This window comes from Leucopleurus acutus (assembly GCF_964270905.1).
Source record: "Leucopleurus acutus genome assembly, chromosome: 3".
Taxonomy (NCBI): Eukaryota; Metazoa; Chordata; class Mammalia; order Artiodactyla; family Delphinidae; genus Leucopleurus; species Leucopleurus acutus.
Genome location: NC_139145.1, coordinates 41,983,212 through 42,004,241, shown reverse-complemented (window position 1 = coordinate 42,004,241; position 21,030 = coordinate 41,983,212). Strand labels below are relative to the sequence as shown.

General features: G+C 43.6%; 1 protein-coding gene across 11 annotated transcripts in view; it reads right to left on the bottom strand.

Annotated features, from left to right (window-relative positions):
- The window catches only part of EBF1 (EBF transcription factor 1), a gene marked incomplete at its 3' end in the record, with an annotated part of 392,977 nt that overhangs the window by 104,193 nt on the left and 267,754 nt on the right, over positions 1–21,030 (bottom strand). For 6 of the 11 annotated variants that reach the window (XM_082836741.1, XM_082836739.1, XM_082836746.1 and 3 more), the window contains exon 8: positions 19,066–19,207. In XM_082836741.1, the coding sequence (XP_082692867.1) occupies positions 19,066–19,207 (142 nt within the window). The remainder of the gene's footprint in view (positions 1–19,065; positions 19,208–21,030) is intronic. The other 5 variants (XM_082836743.1, XM_082836744.1, XM_082836738.1 and 2 more) reach the window with 1 other exon arrangement.

Sequence of the window (21,030 nt, the reverse complement as noted above, 5' to 3'; positions counted from 1 at the left end):
GGCCTTGAATGTGTGTGCCGGATTATCCAGATGGTCATACAGGAATCGGCCTGATAGGATTAAACCTTTATGCTGAACTCTGCTCCATCTGTTCTCCAAGGTTTGCCTTTCCTTATCTGAATATGAATTTTTAGCCTCCTTGTGTCTGGGAGTCAGACTAAATTCAGCATTCAAAACAGAGATGTGTGCAGATAGTTTAACATTTCGCTACTTAGTCTCAGTTGACATCAACTTGGTCTTTCTCTAGTAAATATTTTTGCGAAGAATTTTCCTAAGAAGGAATTTAAACGTACGGAGAATCTACTTTTTTTGTTAGAGGGCTTTGTCTTCCTCCTCCTATTGAATTCTAGGACTCATTCCGTTCACTGTCCTAATAGGGGTTTACATTGATGTTTGCACATAAAGATAGAAAAGCAAGACCTGTATCCTCTCTGCAGATCCGACTTTAAGAAGAGATGACATATAATTCCGACTGGATGAATGATCCAAGCAGAATATATTCATGTATGCTTTGTTCTTTTTCTCCATTTCAAGAGGATTAGTATTAGTCACCGTTTGATAAAATTAGCTACAACAGCTGTTTCTATCATGTTCGTTAGGTTTTCTATGTTTTTAAGGAGGCTTTCTCAGGGGAGGGGCTTTGTAATTCAGAGCTCCATCTTCAGTGAAACAGGCTGATGTTTGTTTTGCCCTCCTGTGCATCTATCCCTGGAAGCAGTGAAGTTACTCATTTCTCAGTTGGAAAAGCTGGCTTGGGGCAAGTTGTCAATGGGCCAGAGCCTGGTAGATGGTTCTGGGGTTTCCAACCCTGTGACAAAGGAAAGGGGAGGGTTCTGACTGCTGGGCTCAGTGAAGCAAACCAAGGTGCAAAGGAATAAAGAAGCTGCATGAAAGCGGGATCATTCAGAATCCTACATTGTGGCTGGTTTAGGGCAATGTGGTCATTAGGTGTGTTGGATTTATGCTTGTGATGGAAACGCAAGAGCCAGCAGCCTGTGCAGCCCCAGCCCTAAGAAGAGAGGATCCCCCTAGCAGTCTAGCAGGGCTCCATCGGCTTCCCATAGCCCCCTTGGTAACCCTAATTCCTGGCTCTATGCCACCACGAATGGCAGCAGCAAGCAGCTAATCAAAAATGTAGGCTTTTATACACATAGGTCTAGTTATTATAAATACGCAATACCCTTAACTGATGAAAGGTCAGGGGGCAGAGAGCAGTGAAACTTCCCATTCAAGCTTAGGATGACTTAGGTTTATTGGTATAACTGTCGTAGAACATATGTATCTGGCTCCTTAAATGGACAAGAATTCTAGTCAGGTGATAAGGGGTGGTACCAAATAGGTGATCCTAACTGATGAAGCCCGCTATAAGTAATCTCTTGTAAAATAGACATGCTGACCAAACACAGTCCTAGCACCTATTCTCCACATTTTATCCTAAACAAGGACACTGCATTGGATGTTCAATCCCATTACTTAAAACTGCTTTGCCCAATATGGTAGTTACTGGCCATATGTGGCTATTGAAATTTAATTTTTAATTAACAAAAATTCAATAAAAATAGAAATTATTTTCTGGGTCACACTAGCCACATTGGTCAAGAGCTACATGTGACTAGTGACTATCACAGAGGACAGTACAGTTATGGAACATTTCCATCATCACAGGAAGTTCTATGGAACAGTGCTGATCTATGGTTCAAGTGTAAATAACTGAGCCTGTCACTGACAGAGAATAAACAGAGCTACCATTTACGGGGTGCCCTCCACACGCCAGAAACCGTGCTAGGAACAATTAACCTCTAATCCCTCCAACATTGATCACAAAATCAAGTGCTCACAGGGCCAGGCAGGAAGGTAAATAAATAAAATGGGCTGGGGCAACACAATGGGAGAGGTGGGGAGTGTGGCCAACTGTAGAGTGTATCCCCTACCCAAGAGGGACACAACTTCTCAGTTTAACCTAATTGTTTCCATTTGAGAATGTGGCACTACCAGCCCTACCAGCTCTTCTGAATATTAAGAGAATGTGCACATCCAGCTTTTCATATAAAACATCTTCATTTTTAATTGTAAAGCAACAAATAGATAGTTTCTTAAAGCAACATGCAAACCAAACCTAAATATGACTTAGAGCTGGATTCGGTCCATGATCTGATCCATCACTGTGCAACTTCTATAAATCCTTGGAGGGCCAATCATCTTTTAGTTATTAATTTCTGAAACTGCATGACTAATACTGCCACCGACTCATCAAACAACAGACACAAACCACACCACTGTCAATTCTGTCTCTGATTGTTCAATCCCTCTCCCAGAACAACACAGAGGTCCCCAGCTAGCCCTCCTCCGCTGTGCAAATTTTCTATAAGCAGTCTGGGAGACGAGCTCCGTGATCCTGAAGGATTTCTACTGTCATTATGCAAGACAGCATAGATAGTGACTTTTTAAGGCAACTACGCTTTGAATGTGAGCAGCATCTCCAAATCAACCTTGTCCAACCTTTAGTAATGCACAACTCTTGCTTTGTGCTTTTCAGAATAGCACTGCTTACATTTCTCTCCACAACCTAGGCTGCTACTGCTAACGTATTTGAGTGAATTTTATTATTGAGAACCTTATCGTTTTGAGCCAGTTTCCTCTCTTCGCTGATACATTCGGTGATGCTGCACTCCAGTGTTTGTCATAGCACAGATGTTTCCGTGGTGATGATCAGTGACGTCACAAGCACCAGGATGTGTATCATCAAACTTATCCAGACAGAGGAGCAAAAAAGAGTGAGAGCTCCACTTCCATTTGAACTCCATGTTGGACTGACTTGGCCACCTCAAAAATTACTCTTTGGAGTCTGGGCTGTTCTATCTGGACTGCAAAGGGCAAGTACTCACACTTGCCTGTTTATGATTCATTTCTACTATCAGATTATTAATTAGGTGCTAAGTCCCACGTACATACCAAAACCCAGCTTAACCTGCCTCTCATGCCCACTTTCAAAACAATACTGCCCTGCTCAGAAGCTTTCTGTCGTTTCCCCTTAGCCTACAGGATCAAGTCCACCCTTACAAGTCTGGCTGATTCACCCCTTCCAACCTCACCCTCCACCTATCCCAAACTGGAAGAAGGGCTCAGCAGCACTTGGGACCACTGGTTCTGGATTCAGGAGGTCTCAGCTCACATTCCAGCTTCTCCACTTACCAGGCTGGGCAACTTACTTCACTTTTCTTTTCTTTTTTTTAAATTAATTTATTTAATTTATTTATTTTTGGCTGTGCTGGGTCTTTGTTGCTGTGCGCAGGCTTTCTCTAGTTGTGGCAAGTGGGGGCTACTCTTCGTTGCAGTGCGCGGACTTCTCATTGCAGTGGCTTCTCTTGTCGCAGAGCACGGGCTCTAGGCACGCGGGCTTCAGTAGTTGTGGCGCGCAGGCTCAGTAGTTGTGGCGCACGGGCTTAGTTGCTCCGCAGCATGTGGGATCTTCCCGGACCTGGGCTCGAACCCGTGTCCCCTGCATTGGCAGGCAGATTCTTAACCACTGCGCCACCAGGGAAGCCCCTACTTTACTTTTCTTATGTCTCAGTTTCTACCACTCTAATTGGGGATAATACTTAAAGAGAACCCACCTCATGAGGTTATTGTGAGGTTTAAATGAGTTCACCTAAATTTACAGAGCTCAGCACAGAGAAGAAATGAATAAATGTGAGACAGAAGGAAGGTGGGGAGGAGTTGCCAGAGGAGGAGGAGGAAGGTCGGGAAGAAGAAAATAAAGATGATGACGGCGGACTCTCCAAATACAGTCTCCAAACACGCTTTGCACGTTTCCACCATTTCTTTTCAAGGAGGTTATACCACTCACTTCCACCCAAATAGTACTTTGCTGATAGGCTGGTCTTTTGTGGGAAGCTGTTTCTATCCCAGTCTACAAAACACTGAAAACTTCAGTGAACTCCTTCATTTGTCACTTACTTCACTTTTTCTTGAACTTTTATCTTTGTATACAAAAAGGTGTGTGTGTGTGTGTGTGTGTGTGTGTGTGTGTGTACAGCTGGGCATGTGTATATATACATATATGCAAAACAACCCAACTATCAACACATCCCTTGAAGGCAGGGACCTCATTCATTCACAAACTGGATGGTCAGTGCTCTGCACTTAACCAATACCTGACAATTAACTAGCACTGTTATGTTTTCAAAGGGGTTGCCCATAATTATCACAATTAATATCAACCCCAAGTGGTGGGCAAGGAGATGTTATTTTAAATTCCACTTTACAAATGAGGTAACTGAATCTTGGAGACTCACTTGAACTTGAAACTTTGAGAATCCATATTGGTTGATAAAGTCAGATCTTTAAAATACCCAAACTACCCTTCAATCTTGGTATTTATCTGAAATTTCTGCTCAGTTTCGCTAAACTTCGACCATGTAAACACAGCCAAAGTCCCATAAAATCTTAGTTGTGAAATTCCTTATTCCCAAGACAGAGGGTGGATATTTATTAACTTTACAGAATATTACTACTCGATTTCCAAGTAAAGTTATTTTCCCCCTAAGACTCAGCCCCACGTATGAATTATAGTAAAATCTCTCTTTACCTTCTTCTGTTTCCAAGTTCAAAAAAATGGCATCCTAATATAATACCACAAGTGCCAATTTAAACACAGGAACACTGAAAATACTGCCAGACTTTGAGGCTTAGAAGCTTTCCTACTGCTGTTAAGTTGGGCTGCTAAACCCATGGTCAAGAGTCCGAACATCAAATATAAGTGATAGCAGCACTGTGAGAACTTACATCTTTAAACTGTAGGGCAGTTCCCCTTAACTTTCATTTTCAACTTGGACATTATCCATCTCAGTGGTGTTCATTATAGAATTTTGCACATATAAAGAAAATAATAAAAGTTTACTGATTAAATAGGTTATCCTAAAACAGTAACTTAATAACATTTTCCCCAACTTGTCTTTTTTTTTTTTTTTTGAGCAACAAGGATTGGATTCCACAGGCTTTAGCTAACCAAACCAAGAAGAGTTTCTAGGTTTCTGCCAAAGTTGAAAGGTAGAGGAATCTGAGGTCTGACTTTAAAGATTTGTTGCACATAACAGTTACTGGAAGAGCACAGCTGGCGTGGTGATTCAGCCAGAATATTTTAGCAAAGAATGACCCATGGACTTCCCTGGTGGCGCAGTGGTTGGGAATCCACCTCCCAAAGCAGGGGACACGGGTTCGAGCCCTGGTCCAGGAAGATCCCACATGCCGTGGAGCAACTGAGCCCGTGTGCCACAACTACTGAGCCTGCACTCTGGGGCCCATAAGCCACAGCTGCTGGGCCCACGCGCCTAGAGCCCGTGCCCCGCAATGAGAGAGGCCACCGCAATGAGGGGCCCGCGCACCGCAGCGAAGAGTAGCCCCCGTTCACCGCAACTAGAGAAAGCCCGCGCACAGCAACGAACACCCAACGCAGCCAAAACTAAATAAATTAAAAAAAAAAAAAGAATGACCCAAACTCTGTTTTCCTGCTCTACTAGGAAATGACAAACCACTCTGGAACCTCTCTGGCACTCATTTCCCTCCCCCACAGCCCCACACATAACACACCTAAAAGCATCTGCTTCCAAACCAGCGCGTAGGACCTGCTCAGCCTGCTGCCTTCCCAACTGCGCTCAAAAGAGAAGTAGCCAAAGAATAGAAGAGAGTTCTCGATTTGTACCAACCACATTAATTTTAATCATTCTTCCAAGTAACAGCCAGAGTCTACTGCTATTTGTAGGTCTTCTGACATTTTTATTGCTGTGCCCCAAGGTGGATGAAAGAAACTGATGTGTTGAGAAGAAGCCCCAAACCTGGCGCTGTCTCTGCCTCTATTCCCCATGTTCTCCTGCTGTACATCGCTCCCGAACTAGGGGGGAAGAATGTGGGCTTGAACAACTGGCGTCCTGCTGATTGCAACTGTCAGTTAAATAAGCCAGTAACACAGGAGCGTATGTTCACACATAAAATATTAATTGCACAGATTGGGGTAAAAATATATTAATACGTGGGTTCCACTTTCATGCTTAGTGGTCAGATAAGTATTCGGCCAATTCAGTTCTATTTCTGCGCCCCACAGTCTCGACAGTGTTACTTTTGTGTTTCACTTTTCTTTTCCTTCTCTGGTTACCGTCTGGTTTCCCATGTTGGTGCCTTCATTATGACTGACCAGCAGCATACGTTTAAGCAGGATTTTAATTACTAGGTCATCTCCTAGCCAACTTGCCCAAGGCAGGCTGGCAGAAAAGCCCTACAATCCATGCCTTAGACTTTCCCTTGCTCCTCTCCAGGTAAATCTCTTTTTTTTCTGAGGACGCTAGAATCATGCTGATGGCATCATATTCATCTGATAAAGATGATGATCACCTAATTTCTATAAAGTTTCATTTCTGTCCACTGAGTATTTCAAGTTGCAGGGCTGGCACAGAGTGGTTGAGATGGGGTGCCTGATAGCGTGACGTGATACCAGGATTTTTTTATCTTAACCCAGAAAAGCACCTTCCCATATATCACTGCACATGCCAACTAACGTACCCTGGGGATTTAGCACAGATCTGGCTTTTCAATTTGCCTTTGAGTAACGTCGTCAATTTGCTTCAATTGAAGCAGGAATTATATTACATGATCAAATGGCAGGAGAATTTCTCTCCACCTCTGAAGTCCAACGTGAGGGAATCAGCAATGACTAAAGAGTGGGAAAGAACAGTGGTGATGGCCGACTGCGTCAGCTACTTGGATGTCCAAATGCTGCAGATACAAAAATCTGACTCTTTTTTTTTCTTTTTGGCCACAACCAAATTTTTGAAAGATGGCTTCAGTGTCCCTCATTTGCTAAATGGAGAGAGTAATAGTAGTGCCCTCCTATGGTGGTTAAGAGCATTAAAAGAGATGATATAAAGTGCTCAGCATTAAACGTGATGCTAGTAAACGCTCAAAGGCTGCTATCATAACAGCAAAATCACCATCACTCGAAACACTGGTCTAAAAGTTAGCATTTTATTGGGCAAAGAGGTCTGTTAGCCTGTGATTGTGAAAATACATTGGACCCACTTCTCCAGGTCAAAGAGAAAGCAACCTATGGGAAATTTCCCAATTTATTTTCTCAAAAATGGATCTAAGACCTAAGCCACTTTCCCATTTGGGTCTCCCCTAAGCTGCTTCTTGTTTTGTTTTTTTTTTTTAACATCTTTATTAGAGTATAATTGCTTTACAATGGTATGTCAGTTTCTGCTTTATAACAAAGTGAATCAGTTATACATACACATATGTCCCCATATCTCTTCCCTCTTGCGCCTCCCTCCCTCCCACCCTCCCTATCCCACCCCTCTAGGTGGTCACAGAGCACCGAGCTGACCTCCCTGTGCTATGCGGCTGCTTCCCACTAGCTATCTACCTTACGTTTGGTAGTGTATATACGTCCATGCCTCTCTCTCGCTTTGTCCCAGCTTACTCTTCCCCTAAGCTTCTAATATTTTGTTCCCATGTGGAATTTTGGATATGCTTTCCCCTCTGCCTAAACTGCTCTTTCCTCCTTGCTTGACGAAATGCTACTCCTTCCTTCTTATTTTAAATTTTAAGTGTCCTTGATTCTTCAGACTTGGCTGAGTTCCCTTGTTTAAAGCTCCCTTAGCAGTCTGTATTTCTCCTGTAGAGTGCTTACCATTATTTCAATTTAAGTAATTCTACGTGCAATCATTTGCTTTGTATCGACACATAAATATGCACATGCACGTGACTGTATACCTCATAATGTCAACTATTGTGGCTGCCTTGTTCACCTCTGCATCTCTATTGTCTAATAGAGTAGGCAGTCAGTAAATAAATGTAAGTAGCTGAGTGACTGAATGCTGAACGAATAAGCCAGCGAACTAAAGAAGAATCATCAGAGTTGTTAACATATTAAGGCATTAAACAGACTAGCTTAAAAAAAGTTGAGACATCTTCCAGTGGTTATTAACTGCCACTACACCCACACTGGGCTTCCTCACTGGATGAGGCAGTGGCTCTGTGGAATCGGGTTTCCTAAGCTGCTCTGGTCCCCCTTCTAGCAGCAGGCACTCCATTCTCATGGGGGTTAAAATTAGCACCAGTAAGCTCCCCCTGCACTGGGCTCTAATCATGCAAGGGCCCAGGTGGATCTTGCTGACAGATGTTAAGGTTAGAAGGAAGGGTAGCAGCCAGATGAGAAAACAGAGCCACCCCCCTTCCGGAGGTACCAGCACTTCCTGTCTTTAGGCTTGGCTGGTTCCTGCCTGCCCCGCCCCTCCCCCATGCATCGGTTTCAACACAGTTGCTGCTCTTTCTGTCATTTGAACTCAAATCCTATCTTGGAAATTGATGGGCGATTCTGCCCCTGACAACACAATGTCAGCTTTGCTCAGCGTCCAGCTGGTTCCGTATATATTATCATAATGCGCTGCCTGGGTGGACCCTGGCTGATGCTCTCCCTTGACTCAAATCCTCCTTTCCACACTAATTTCTGCTTTCTGACATGCAGACACTACTTGTTTAAAAATAAAAACAGAGGTAACAGCTTGGGAGACATTTTGATTTTCAAAATCCTGTGAGGACATTAAGTCTATTCTCATGGTAAACTGAGCTAAAAAGGTTTTCTATTAAAAAACAATATTTGACTCATTAAAAAAAAAAGTGTTTCCCAGGGTCCTATACTGTTTCCTGGTGACATGAAAAAAGTATTACTTCTCCCAACCCCTAAGCCCTCCAAAACAGTGTTTCCCAAGCTTCAGTCCTGATTTTGCTCCATCCTCTACCACTTACTCTATGACTTGATTAACATTATAGTTGCTATTTTTGTTTACATTGACTTACTTTTTCTTTATACTTTTTCTTTAAATTCAATCTTGCCCTCAGCAAGAATAGCTGTGAGGGAGATCAGCTCCGTGCTTTGTGACCACCTAGAGGGGTGGGATAGGGAGGGTGGGAGGGAGACGCAAGAGGGAGGGATATGGAGATATATGTATATGTATAGCTGATTCACTTTGTTATACAGCAGAAAGTAACACCATTGTAAAGCAGTTATAGTCCAATAAGGACGTTAAAAAAAAAAAAAGAATAGCTGTGAGACCACAACTTGGGAGTGCTTTGTCTTTTTTATTTTGTTTTTTGCTTATGCATTAAGATAGACATAACTATTTTTAAAAACGTTTTTGAATGATTTTTTTCTCTCTATCACCTAACTGCACGGGAAACCTAGTAAAAAAGCTCACTGCTAACCAGTGAACCAAGCGAATTCAACACTACACCATATCAGCTGAAGGAATTCAGAGAGAACGACGCCGGGTGAGAGCTACCTAAGTCACAAGTGGCTGTGTATGCCACACCGTGTGGTTTTTCCAGGCCTCCTGGAACTCACTGTCAGTCTCCTGCAGAACTGCCCAAGGCAAAAGGAAGTTGGCCTCAGACCTGTCCTGTGGAGTGAACATTACCTTGGTATGTTGGTGGTCACTCACCAAAGCAGTGTGTGTATACCAGCTCAGGAGATCAGCTGGGCTCAAACAACAAATCATCAGGGCTTAAAGGGCTCATCAAGCTCCCTGTCCCCAGCCCCACTTAATAGATGAGGAAACTGAGGCCCAAAGAAATCAAAGTACATAGTGGAGGTCACGTGGCAAAGTAGGGACAGCGCTCTGTTTTCATATATTTCTGCATGCGTGAATGAAAATGTTCAAACAAAGAAATGTTTCAAACCCACTCCTGGTCAGTGCCCCTAAATATCTCATCTTAATAAGATTTATGACCAGTACATAGAAGCTCTCATCTGCGTATTCACATCACTTGAATCCTTTCATATTCTCAAGTAAGTAGAAAGTAATTAGGAAGAGGCCCTTGGCTTGAAACAATCAATTATGCAGATAAACACGATTGGAATTATGATGCTTTTGTAACCAAATAAAAAACAAAAAATTAGGCTTAAAAAAAAGTTCTGTCATTTCGGTCCAAAACATAGGCAGAAAGCACTATTCTGTCACCCCACCCCCTCCCCTGACACTGTGTGCTTATTAAAATAAGTTAGGTGTGGTGCAGTCATTTATTAGGTCACACAAAATACCAAATACTGGAAGTTTCCCACAATTCACAGGTTTCTCAAGAAATTCATAGAAGAAAACTGCCTCCCCGAATCCATCTCCGTTTCCCATGGTCCCTGTGGCATGAGGTTTAGTAACCCTTCAGTGCCCTAACAAGGAGACTGTTAGTACCCTAACTGTCATCTAACTCAAAATCTCACACTTTCTCCTGGTCTCCTTTTTCTCTACCTTGTATGCATGCCAGGGAGTCCATATGGTCAGCAAACCACTTCTAGATGAATTAGAACATCCTTGTAAATACATAAAATAGTACAAGTCTCCCTCTTATCTTGCCAGCCCCACGGAAAACATACCAGTCAGCAAATAAAACCAGCGTTTTCTTTATTTGACTACAGCCATGAGAAAAGTAGGCTGTTGAAGGGAAATGAACTCTAAGGTAAACTTATACAATATGCCCACGAGAAACCAAAAAAGATATATCTGGGCTAACTTTTGAAAGGTCTGTTTAAGATACCAGCAAAACTGCCTCACTTGTATCGAGGAAAAATAAGAACGGTAGGATAAGAGATGCAAAGAATACCAGCGTAATGTATAGAGCAAGTAGTCTACAAAGTACAGACTCTGAAGTCGGGCTCTCTGGGTTTGAATCCTAGATCTACTACTTATTTGCTGTGCAACTCTGGGCGAGTTACTTAACATCTCTTTAGTCTCATTTTCCTCATCTTTACAGCAGGGTGCCCACAGCACTATGTGCACAATACAGTCAGGACTCGATGAGTGTTTGTGTCATTATAGTTAGTGCCACTATTCCACAGAGCTCTGTGGTTAGGTAGACCTGGGGTTGACTCCCAGTTTCAACTCTAATTGTGCCTTTGGGTAAGTTATTAATCCCTCTAAATCCCAGTTTCCCCACCTGTCAAATGAGGATAATAACTGTTATAGCTTATAAGACTTGTTGGAGGATTTGATGACATGATATAAATAAAATGATTACCACAGTGCTGGCACACAGTAAATGCTCCAAAAATGTGAGCTGATAATAGTCCCCAAATATCAACAACAGCAAAAAGAAGAAGAAAAAGAATACATATTACTACCTGGCATGATCACTATTAAGCAGGGCAGCAAAGTCTGAGCACTGTTTCTCCTTTGGCGGCAATGCTGTTGGTGGTGTCATATTCAAATAAAGATAAAGCAGATCACCTGCTTAGCAGTGACCTGTGGCTCATGAACTCTTTAATCTGCCTGATGCCGAGAGCTTGCTGGCTACCAAATCCCCAGTGTTAGGATTTCTGGTGTTACCTGCTTTATGGATTACTCAAGGGATACTTTGAAAATCAGTCTTCACTTACATCCTTGTTCATTATCTTGACTTCTTGCCGGGTCCTTTCTATTGCAAGGGAAGACAAAAGACACCTTCCCCGCTGCTCACAGAAAAAGGCCTGATTTGATGCTTGAAAATCTGGGGCCTCCTTCCTCTATTTTATGACACATCTGGATATTCTTAACCCTAATGTTCTGTTCTTGCGTCTGTCTTGCTTTTTCAAGTAGGAAAATCAATTGATAAGATGTAACATGCCACCCTCAGTAACAAAAGATGACATCCGTATTTTTCTGCTAAACGAGACCCTTCACCAAAATGCTCTTACCTAAGTGGGGCTGGCTGGAGTTCTGCACCAACACCAGTCCTATAAAGGGCCACTGTCCAAATGCAAAGCTCTGAGCATTCATCCTCTGCCCTTGTGTTTTGAAGGTGCATTGCATTTCTGTCAGGAAGTTGGTGAGATTTTACAGACATTATTCTCATCCCCAGAATCCCCAGAATCGCAGAGAGACCCGTGCAAGCCGAGGCCAACCGGAACTGGAAAGCCATCAGGGATGGACCCCATGCCCTCTGACATCTGTGCAACTCCTAAAATCCATACTTGCCAGCCAGCATACCATGGGCAAGAGCAAAGAGCTCTAAATGGATTTGGACGGAAACTAGCAATGTGAGCATAAGCAGGTGACATGCTCTCTCCAGGTCTGTTTCCTTCTCTGGAATATGAAGCGTGTGTTAGATGACCGTCTGTACTTCAGTGGCTCTTCACTCAGCGTGAGCTGTGTGTTCAGTCACTGACCACAGTGGGAGGGGAGCGAGAGACTTGGGACAGCATGTTTCTCTTTGTTGTTTAGTTTATTTTCACTTGTCCAGGTAAGTCTCTACAAGTTCAGAAAGTAAATTTCTTAGCTACTTATGAAAAAAGAAAATTAATAAGCCAAAACCATCTGGAAAAAGAACTCTCCAAATGTTGGACTTTCTTCTTATTTTGAACACATGCACTATTAATAGAATGAGAAGTGATCAGGGGGACAGCTCCAAGGCACAGCCATCTCCGTCATGAGCTTCCAAAGGCTGGCAGGGAAGCGCAAGGTTATAAGCCACTCAGAGCAATCTTGCCCTGGCCTTTTACGACACACTAGGAGTCCATGTAACTGACACTGAGCTCTTAAAAGGCTTGCGTGGCCCCCAGAAGTGACATTTCACAACTGGCTCTGACCATGGCCTGAGCATCCACACAGACCTGCGTGATCTGACCCTCAGCAGCTTCCCCAGCCTTGTCTCCTGTCACTCTCAGTGGCCAGAGCAACAGGAACCATCACAGGCTGCTTCTGGTTCCTTGAACTCACCTAAGCAAAACAGTCTTTGCACATGCTATTCCATCTGCCTGGAAATTTGTTTCTGTCCGCTTGTCAGGGGAAAACTTACTCATCTCTTAGGTTTTGGCATAAATGAGATTTCCTCAAAGAAGTCTTTCCTGACACCTCACTTCTTCTCACTCCTTTTACGGTCCCCCTTTTATTTATTTATTATTTATTTATGGCTGTGTTGGGTCTTCGCTTCTGTGAGAGGGCTTTCTCCAGGTGTGGCAAGCGGGGGCCACTCTTCATCGCAGTGCGCGGGCCTCTCATTATTGCGGCCTCTCTTGTTGCGGAGCACAGGCTCCAGACGCACAGGCTCAGTAGTTGTGGCTCACGGGCCCAGTTGCTCCGCGGCATGTGGGATCTTGCCAGACCAGGGCTCAAACCTGTGTCCCCTGCATTGGCAGGCAGATTCTCAACCACTGCGCCACCAGGGAAGCCCTACGGTCCCCCTTTTATACACAAGTCTGATGAGTTAGTTGTAAGTTGTGTTTAGCGTCTTTCTTCTCTATTTACATCATAATTTTGTGAAGACAGGCACTGTATCTACCTGGGCTCCTGCAGCACCTAGCTCCCCGTCTGGCATGTAATAGATGCTTAGTATGAAGGAATGGAGGAAGGAATGATCCATTACTGACATGACATAAGAATGATCTCTTACTGACACCTAAGAGAGGGCTACACTAGAAACAGCCAGTGGATTTCTCTGTTCTCCTGAAGACCTGTTTCTCCAAAGGCGCCCCAGGAGGTATCAGATGAGCAAAGGCACGCGTCGATGGCTTCAGTCCAGAGCACCAAAAAATAGTGTATGCTAAAAGGTCTAGAGACGGCCCCACCCAGCTCTGAGAAAACATACAAAAATTGAGGCCAGAGAAGCAAAGGGACCTTCCCAGAGTCACAGAGCTAGTTAACGGCAGAGTCAGGACTGGAGCCAGCTCTCCAGTCAGACAGCCGATCCCCGTCCTATTAGATCCAACGGACACTTACTAGCCACTTCTTAGGGCCTCATTACAAAGAAGGGAGGAGAGGGAGTCTCTTGTTTCTTTGGAAGCTCCATGCTGTCTCTCAATTTGGAGTAATCTCCCCAAGCCTGAACTGTCTTTCTCCACATGTCCAGAAAACAACAAATTTAAGTGCAGCTGGGAGTCAATGGGGCCGGATACCCAGGGGCAACCAACAGCAGCAAAAACTGCTTGTCTGGAGCAAAAGGATTAAAGAAGGTCAAATGCTAAAGAGCAAGAATAACACCATATTGTCAGGGGCAGCTGGAAGGGGCCACTACAATGGAAAGGTCAGAACTGACTGGTGGTGGGGAAAATCTGATTCTTTCTCTACTGCTGTACTTACAGCAAGGAGATAGGCCCAGCAAGTCTAACACCACTCTTTATTCTACAAAGGATTTTCAGTTTGACCAAACTCCACTTCTGCTTTATTTTGGGATCCTGGCACCATTATACTTCACATGTCAATCTCTGTAATTACTGTGAAGGGAAATTTAATTCATTCGTATCTGATGCTCACAAAGCTAAATTTCAATCGCTTTCCATTTTAAAAAGCGAGGTGTTTTAAAACATCTATGCTTGAGCCAGGAAACTAAGTCCTCAGGTCAGAACTCATGAACAGTAAAATGTTCATCTTCTCAAAACTCTGTGATGACCTAGATGGAGGGGGAAAGGGGAGGAGGGAGGTCCAAGAGGGAGGGGATATAGGTATACACATAGCTGATTCACTTCACTGTACAGCAGAAACTAACACAACATGGTAAAGAAATTTTACCCCAATTAAAAAAAAAAAAGTTCAAACTGTTTCTCAAAAAATAAATAAACTAAAATAAAAACTCTTGATTAATACAGTCCTACTGATTTTTCAAATAAATATGAAGGTTTGTACAAATTCATAACAATTAAAAAAAAACACCTTGATCTGAAGAACAGCAGATCAGGGCCTTAACCCCACTCCCAGAAAGGGTGCTGGCCAGGCGCCCGACCCGCTCAGATTTGCCCAATGATCCCGGAGAAGGCAAGTCCCCCAACAGTGCAGAAAGGGAAGAGAGCGGAGGGAGGGAGGGAGAGAAACACATGCACGCCAAAAAAAAAAGATGTCCCCTAAAATAAAATGAGCATTTAAACTGCTTGTCAGCCCGCTCCCTAACAAAGCCAGTAGTGTATTCACAGGCATTTGCATAAATGCTGCTGGTGAGTTCACCATAGCTGCTAGCGCTAATGGTCCAGAAAGTAATTTAGTCACTTCTCCCAGCATTCTATGTCAGAATGATGAGCAGCAGCACTTTGCCTTGTTGCATATTAGATCATTGGATAATAAAGTGTTAGCGCATGCAAGCTGACAGGGTCCCTGCACTACAGCTTTTGAGGGCACCGCTTCTTGCCACAGGGGGAAAAAAAAAGAGAGAAACTGACGCCACGGCAGGCCTTACATTCAGGTCAACACAACCTGAAACTCAGAAGAGCAGCGATAGTACACTCCGCAGGCCCTCTGAAGATCCCCAGCACACAGGCCCCACAGTCTGCCCAAGTGATGGGGAAGGCGTGGGAGGGGCACACAGGCCAGAGCTGTGCATTTACCGCCCATGGGGTCAGCTCCGCGGCTCTGATCCCAAGCCTATGCTTTTCCAAAAATCACAATCCTGAGAGCAGTTAGCTTCTGAGGCTGCTTCTCCCCACAACTGTACATCTTCTACAAAGCTGTTGCTTAAACAGAAAAACCTCACTGGCCTAAACTCGCTCATAAATATCTAGCCAAAGGAAATCTCAGTATTTATGAATGAAGAAAAAAATAGGAGGGAGGACAGTCACCACTAGATCCAGTGTGCCAGGATTCACCCTCTCTGGACCACACCAGAGTCTATGAAATAAATCCACCTTTGTCAACTCTCCTACTTGAAATACAGGGACAGTTATCCTAGCACAGAGGTCTGTGAGTCCATGGGTCACACAGGGGAGAAGGCGTGAATGTAACACGTGGTCACTATTTCTCTTATATGCAAAAAGATGAGCCGTGGAAGAGAACTTTCCTCCAACCTTCTGACAAGCCCAAGACAAACAGAGATGTGCAGAATGGCTCAAAATAATTCAGGCTACCTGTAAATGAGTTGGTACAGAGCCCAGAAGGAGGGAAAACAAGACTCCTACAGGTCACCTAGGAGGTGAAAATACTGCGCGCAGTCTCGCTGTGGGGCAGCTGTGTGAGGTGGGGTGGAGGCGGGAGCGGCCGAGGAGGGCCATGGCTCTGTGAGTCTTAAACAGGGCATTCTTCAATGGCAAGATGAAGCATTACCATGCCCCCAAATTGATGCAAACTAGCATCTAAGTCCACTCCCACACATCACCAATGAAGAGCCCATAGTCACTCTCTGCTGAGTAGATATTTATGTATCAGCGGGAAGCGTCTAAATGAGTGGGTGGTTATGTGTGGTTGGTTGATTCATTCTGCAGAGAAGCAGATTTCCACATTATTGTCATTACTGAGAACCTCAAAGTGTCTGCCTTTTTATTCTTCTGGATAGAAGTGAAGTCAGGTTTTGGTGAGAGGGAGGCCCCCTAGCTGAAGGAGACAGGACACACCCAAGTCCCCAGTGATGGTTAACCGTAAATAAACAGTGAAATGTCATCATTTTCTTGAGTGACACGCTAAGAAGAACATGGCCATTTGTGGACTGGTCACCTGCAGCAGAGGAATAAAATGTTGTCTTTAAAACTTAGAATAGTTTGTTGTTGCTTTTTGTTTTTTTTTTTTTTTTACAAATTATGCGAATCTAAAAGGAAAGGTGGTGGCAATGGATAAATTAAGATTAGGTTTACCATACCTATACAAACACAGATTAAGTACGTATATCAAAAAGCCCGAGCACATAGCAAGGGAGGTCTACGGAACACTCTGTAATCTTTTACATGGGAAAAGGATCTGTACATGAATAGATATATATGATGTACGAATGAACCAGATTGTGTACACCTAGGACAAACTGTATTCTAATCATTACCCCAATTAAAACAACGAAAAAAAAAAAAAAAACTTAGAATGAAATGCTAGCCCAGCTGAAATATTAATATGTTCACCTAGAAGGGAGAATATTTGAGCTGGGAGGCAGCTTAGCGACGTTCTGATGCAGAGATCTCCAAATGTGAGCCTGTGGCTGTCTTCTACCTAAGTGACTTTCCCCCCTGCTCCTCCCTTCAGGGGCTAAAACATTTGTAATTAGTTACCAGCAATTAAAAAATAGGAGAGTTTTACTTCTGGTCAAACTGGAGCATCTGACCCCACCCGGCTCTCCCTGCCCTGGGTGACAACTGCCTGGGGCTGGGGTCGGCAGAGCATGAACTTGTCCTTCTTCCGCAGTCTCCACCCAGCCCACTTCCCCCGTGCATGTGACCTGCCCCCACCCAAGGCACACATTTTTTTTTTTTACCCCCTACAGATCATCCCTTTCATTTTGCCAAGAAGGAAACTAAGGATCCCAAAAGGTAAGTCGACTTGTCCAAGGTCACACAAAGGCCAGAAATGAAGCTCAGACCTGAATTTGGTTTCCCGGCCCCTATTTCAAGGCTCTTTTTCCTCCACATCATGATGTCAAATAATGTTCCTGACCGCCAAGCCCTAGAGGCGTCCTGGCTAGCTGGTTGTTTTTTTACTGGTTTGTGTTGGGATTTTTTTTTTTTGGTGGAGGGATGATTTACAAGGCATCGTGTGCTCTCCAACGACCTTCCCAAGGGCAGGCATGGGAGCTGGATGTGGTCTGCACTTGGAGCACATTTTGAAACTGTGAATCCATGACTGTTAGATACCAAAATGACAGTCAAGTCTGTTCCCAGACACGACAGTAACTAACCAGTCATAGTCGAAAACAAGACTTTAGCTTTTAAGCTAGTGCTGTCCAAATTGTACCGACTGAGTATTTACCTATTTTTCCTTCTTCCTTTCACCTAAATATCTCTAATCATACAATGCCTGAAGTGACTCCAAGGGTATTAAAAGGCAACATTACTGTAAAGTGAGGATTGGAATAATTTTAAGTACAGAAATGGAACTAGGAATGTAATCACGAGCAGGTGTTCCAAATGGCCTCCTGCAAAAAGTAATATCCATACATCTCAGCACTAATGAAACCATAAAGAAGTAGCTTTTGGAATACGCTGGTTTATTTTAAGAAGACTGTAACACTGGATTGGTAAAGAATCCCTTCTAAGAGTGTTACACGTGGCTAATTAATAAAAAAGTACAGTTTTGTGTATTCCTTAACTGCAGGGGAAAAAATCAGGCAAAATGATGACACTGGTGTGTTTATTAAATTGGGACGCTGACAGGGCAAGGAGTTTTCTACCTTATGAACTATATCACAGACAGCTCATGGCCCATCAAAAAATCAGACAATCGGGTGGTAGTTTGTGTGATAGTGTTTTTAAAAGAATCTGGATGACCTAGCAAACTGGAAAGTGAAGTGGGGAAATGAGTTAAGAGTTTAATTTGAGGAGACTGGAGAAAATCTATCATGTTGATTGATATCCAGTAGAGTCTCAGTCACTGTCCTGGGTGGGTAGATGGATGGATGGATGGATGGATGAACAGAGGGATACATTATATATACATGCAGCACAGAAACATTTGGACATATGCTAAATCCAGCCTATAGTTCCTTTGAGTGGCATTTACTTTCCTTGGTTCAAATTTTTGCCTGATTTCCCCCAGTCCATTCAAGGGTACAACTCATTAGCCATAACATCAAGACAAATGTGATTTCTCCCCACCAAATTCTACCTACATAAAGCAGACTGTATCATGTGGTAATGAGGGTAGGGGTGTGCACAGGGCATGGGAGGGACATTTAGTTTGGACTTTATATTCAGAAAACACCTCCAACTTAGACTTCAGACCTTATCTCCAAATGAAGTTAAGTATGTAGTCACAGAGCTACACCAGCAGGACTGTAAAGACAGTGAAGTTCATTATACAACCAGGTCAACCATAAACTTAAAATATATCATGATTTTTGTTGCCCTGTTTTGGCCCTTCATTATTTTTTAATCAAGTGGGAGCTTAAAATAAAGCAGGGGTCCAGTCTCCCTCTGTCTTTCAACCTGAAGGAAGGATGTGTCAGCCATTTCCAGGGTAGGGAGCTATGCAACAAGAAAGGCTGGCCCTCAAAGACATCCTCCTGTCTTTAAATACTCAGCATCAATATTGTTCAGCAGGACATTTGAAATTTGAAAAGGGGCAGAACATGTGGTGGAGTTGTAAGAAAGAAACCAAACAAATGCACAGTTAAAGTAGCAATGCCAACCAATGAAAATGATTCGCCTACCATGTTCCAGATAAGAGGGCGTACCTTCCGAGGGGTCAAGCCTCCGAGCCCTCCGCCCATGCTTGGAGTTATTATGGACAAACATATTATCAGAGACTGCCAGGACATGGCCATCCACATTGACTGTCGTAGACACCACGACCTGGAGACAGAAGAGAGAAATGAAGGAACATTTTAATATAAAAGCATGGAGGGTAATAAACTCAAGTTAAATAAATAACAGCTGGGAGCTGAAGAAAATTGCATAGCTATTTCACATAATAACTGGTGCTTATGCTGTACAAGTCTAACAAGAGGAGCTATTGATGAGTGGGTCTTTGGCATGGAACGCTTTTGATGCAGTTTTAAGTAAAATTGCACAGTTTATAGTTATACAGCAGAAGGTACACTGTTAACCATAATTTTAACAGGAAGATCTTTATTAGCATATTTTTTTTACACAAGGGTGGTTGTGTTTCACCTAAATTGCCCTTCAGTTTAGACACTGAAGCAGATATCACAGTTGATCATGCAAATAAAACTCTTTTGAATCTTTAAAATATTTCTTCCCCCCAGCCCTGCGTCAGGGTTAAGGGGATAGAGAAATGAAAAAGAGAGGTTTCAGTGAGAGCTGGGATGAAGCTTTCTCTCCTGGGTGTCTTTTTGGGGTTTCTTGTACTTTTTTTCTTACCACATTAGTTTAGTTCATCAGACATCAGACCAAAGCCCCCCTTCACCACCATCACCACCACCACCACCACCACCCCAAAATCCATGCTAATCAAGGGACTTAGAGCTGTGTTTCAAAGCCAAAAAAAAAGAAAAAAAAGAAAAAAAGATAGCCCTGGCCCAAGGTACATTCAGCTACTGTGGCGGTCTCATAAACTGACTGAACGGAGTTTGCCGGAAAGGACAGAGGCAAAGGTGTTTTCTCAGAGAACTTTGACTAAAACACTGAGACAAAATGACCTACAGTTCTCCTTATATTCAATGGGTAAGAGGATTAAAACCCAACCCCACAGAGATATGTTTATTCATGCGACCTCTTACAACCAAATATAATAATTGTCTGTAATTGCAGCTTCAGCACCCACCTCATGCTCTGACATGGGAAACAGCAATCAGCCGGCTCCCGTTTAATCCACCTATTACGTTGACTAATTAACTTTGCTCCACAGTTTATTTCTTCCTCCATTATCAGCCCCTGTCAGCCGCAAGCACCCTGCAGCACAGGGGGGACCTCAGGCTCTTTGATTGATCACCGATAGATTGACATGCAGATTAATTTAATTAGAATCACCTCACTTGAGAAATGAAAGACAATGGCAAGAGGGCTAATAGATCTGCTCTTATAATGAGGCGAACCTCCAGAGCCAAGGCTGAGGTTTTCTGATTTATTTTTGCTCAATTCCCTGGTTGCTTGGAAAGACCCGTGCTTTAATTGCTCTTGCTTTTGAGACGCCTAAGCCCCCGAAGAGGTGAAACGTTTTACAAGGATTGGCACATACTGAGGCCCCAGTTTCTGAGGAAGACTTTTCTCCAAGTTGGGGAAAGGGACCCTGACTTCTACAGCCTTGAGCAATGCTACGATTTCATCACCTGAGTTGGGCAGAGGGGAAAACGCTAGGCCTGGGAACCGTAAGCCCTGCCTGGCAAAGCACCCTGCCCCCAATCCACCAATGGTTGCCATACTTAAAAGTTCCACTGTCCCCTCTTTGACCTAAAGTCATCCTGGCAAAATATGGCGGATTTCCTTCCCCCTTGCCTTCAAGATGGCAACCAAATTTTTTGTTGTTTTCCTTCGGGCCCTCCCCTCTGTGGACCCAAGGCCCTGCTCCTTTTATCAAGGCTCTAGTATTTCTCAGACCCATGAAGCAACACTGTGGTCATCCTGCCGTGGGGTCTCCCAGGGATGACTGCTGGGGAGGGCTTCTGTGGGATCCCCTCCACCCTCCCTCAGGGTCTTCACCTTGACCCACCCCCCAA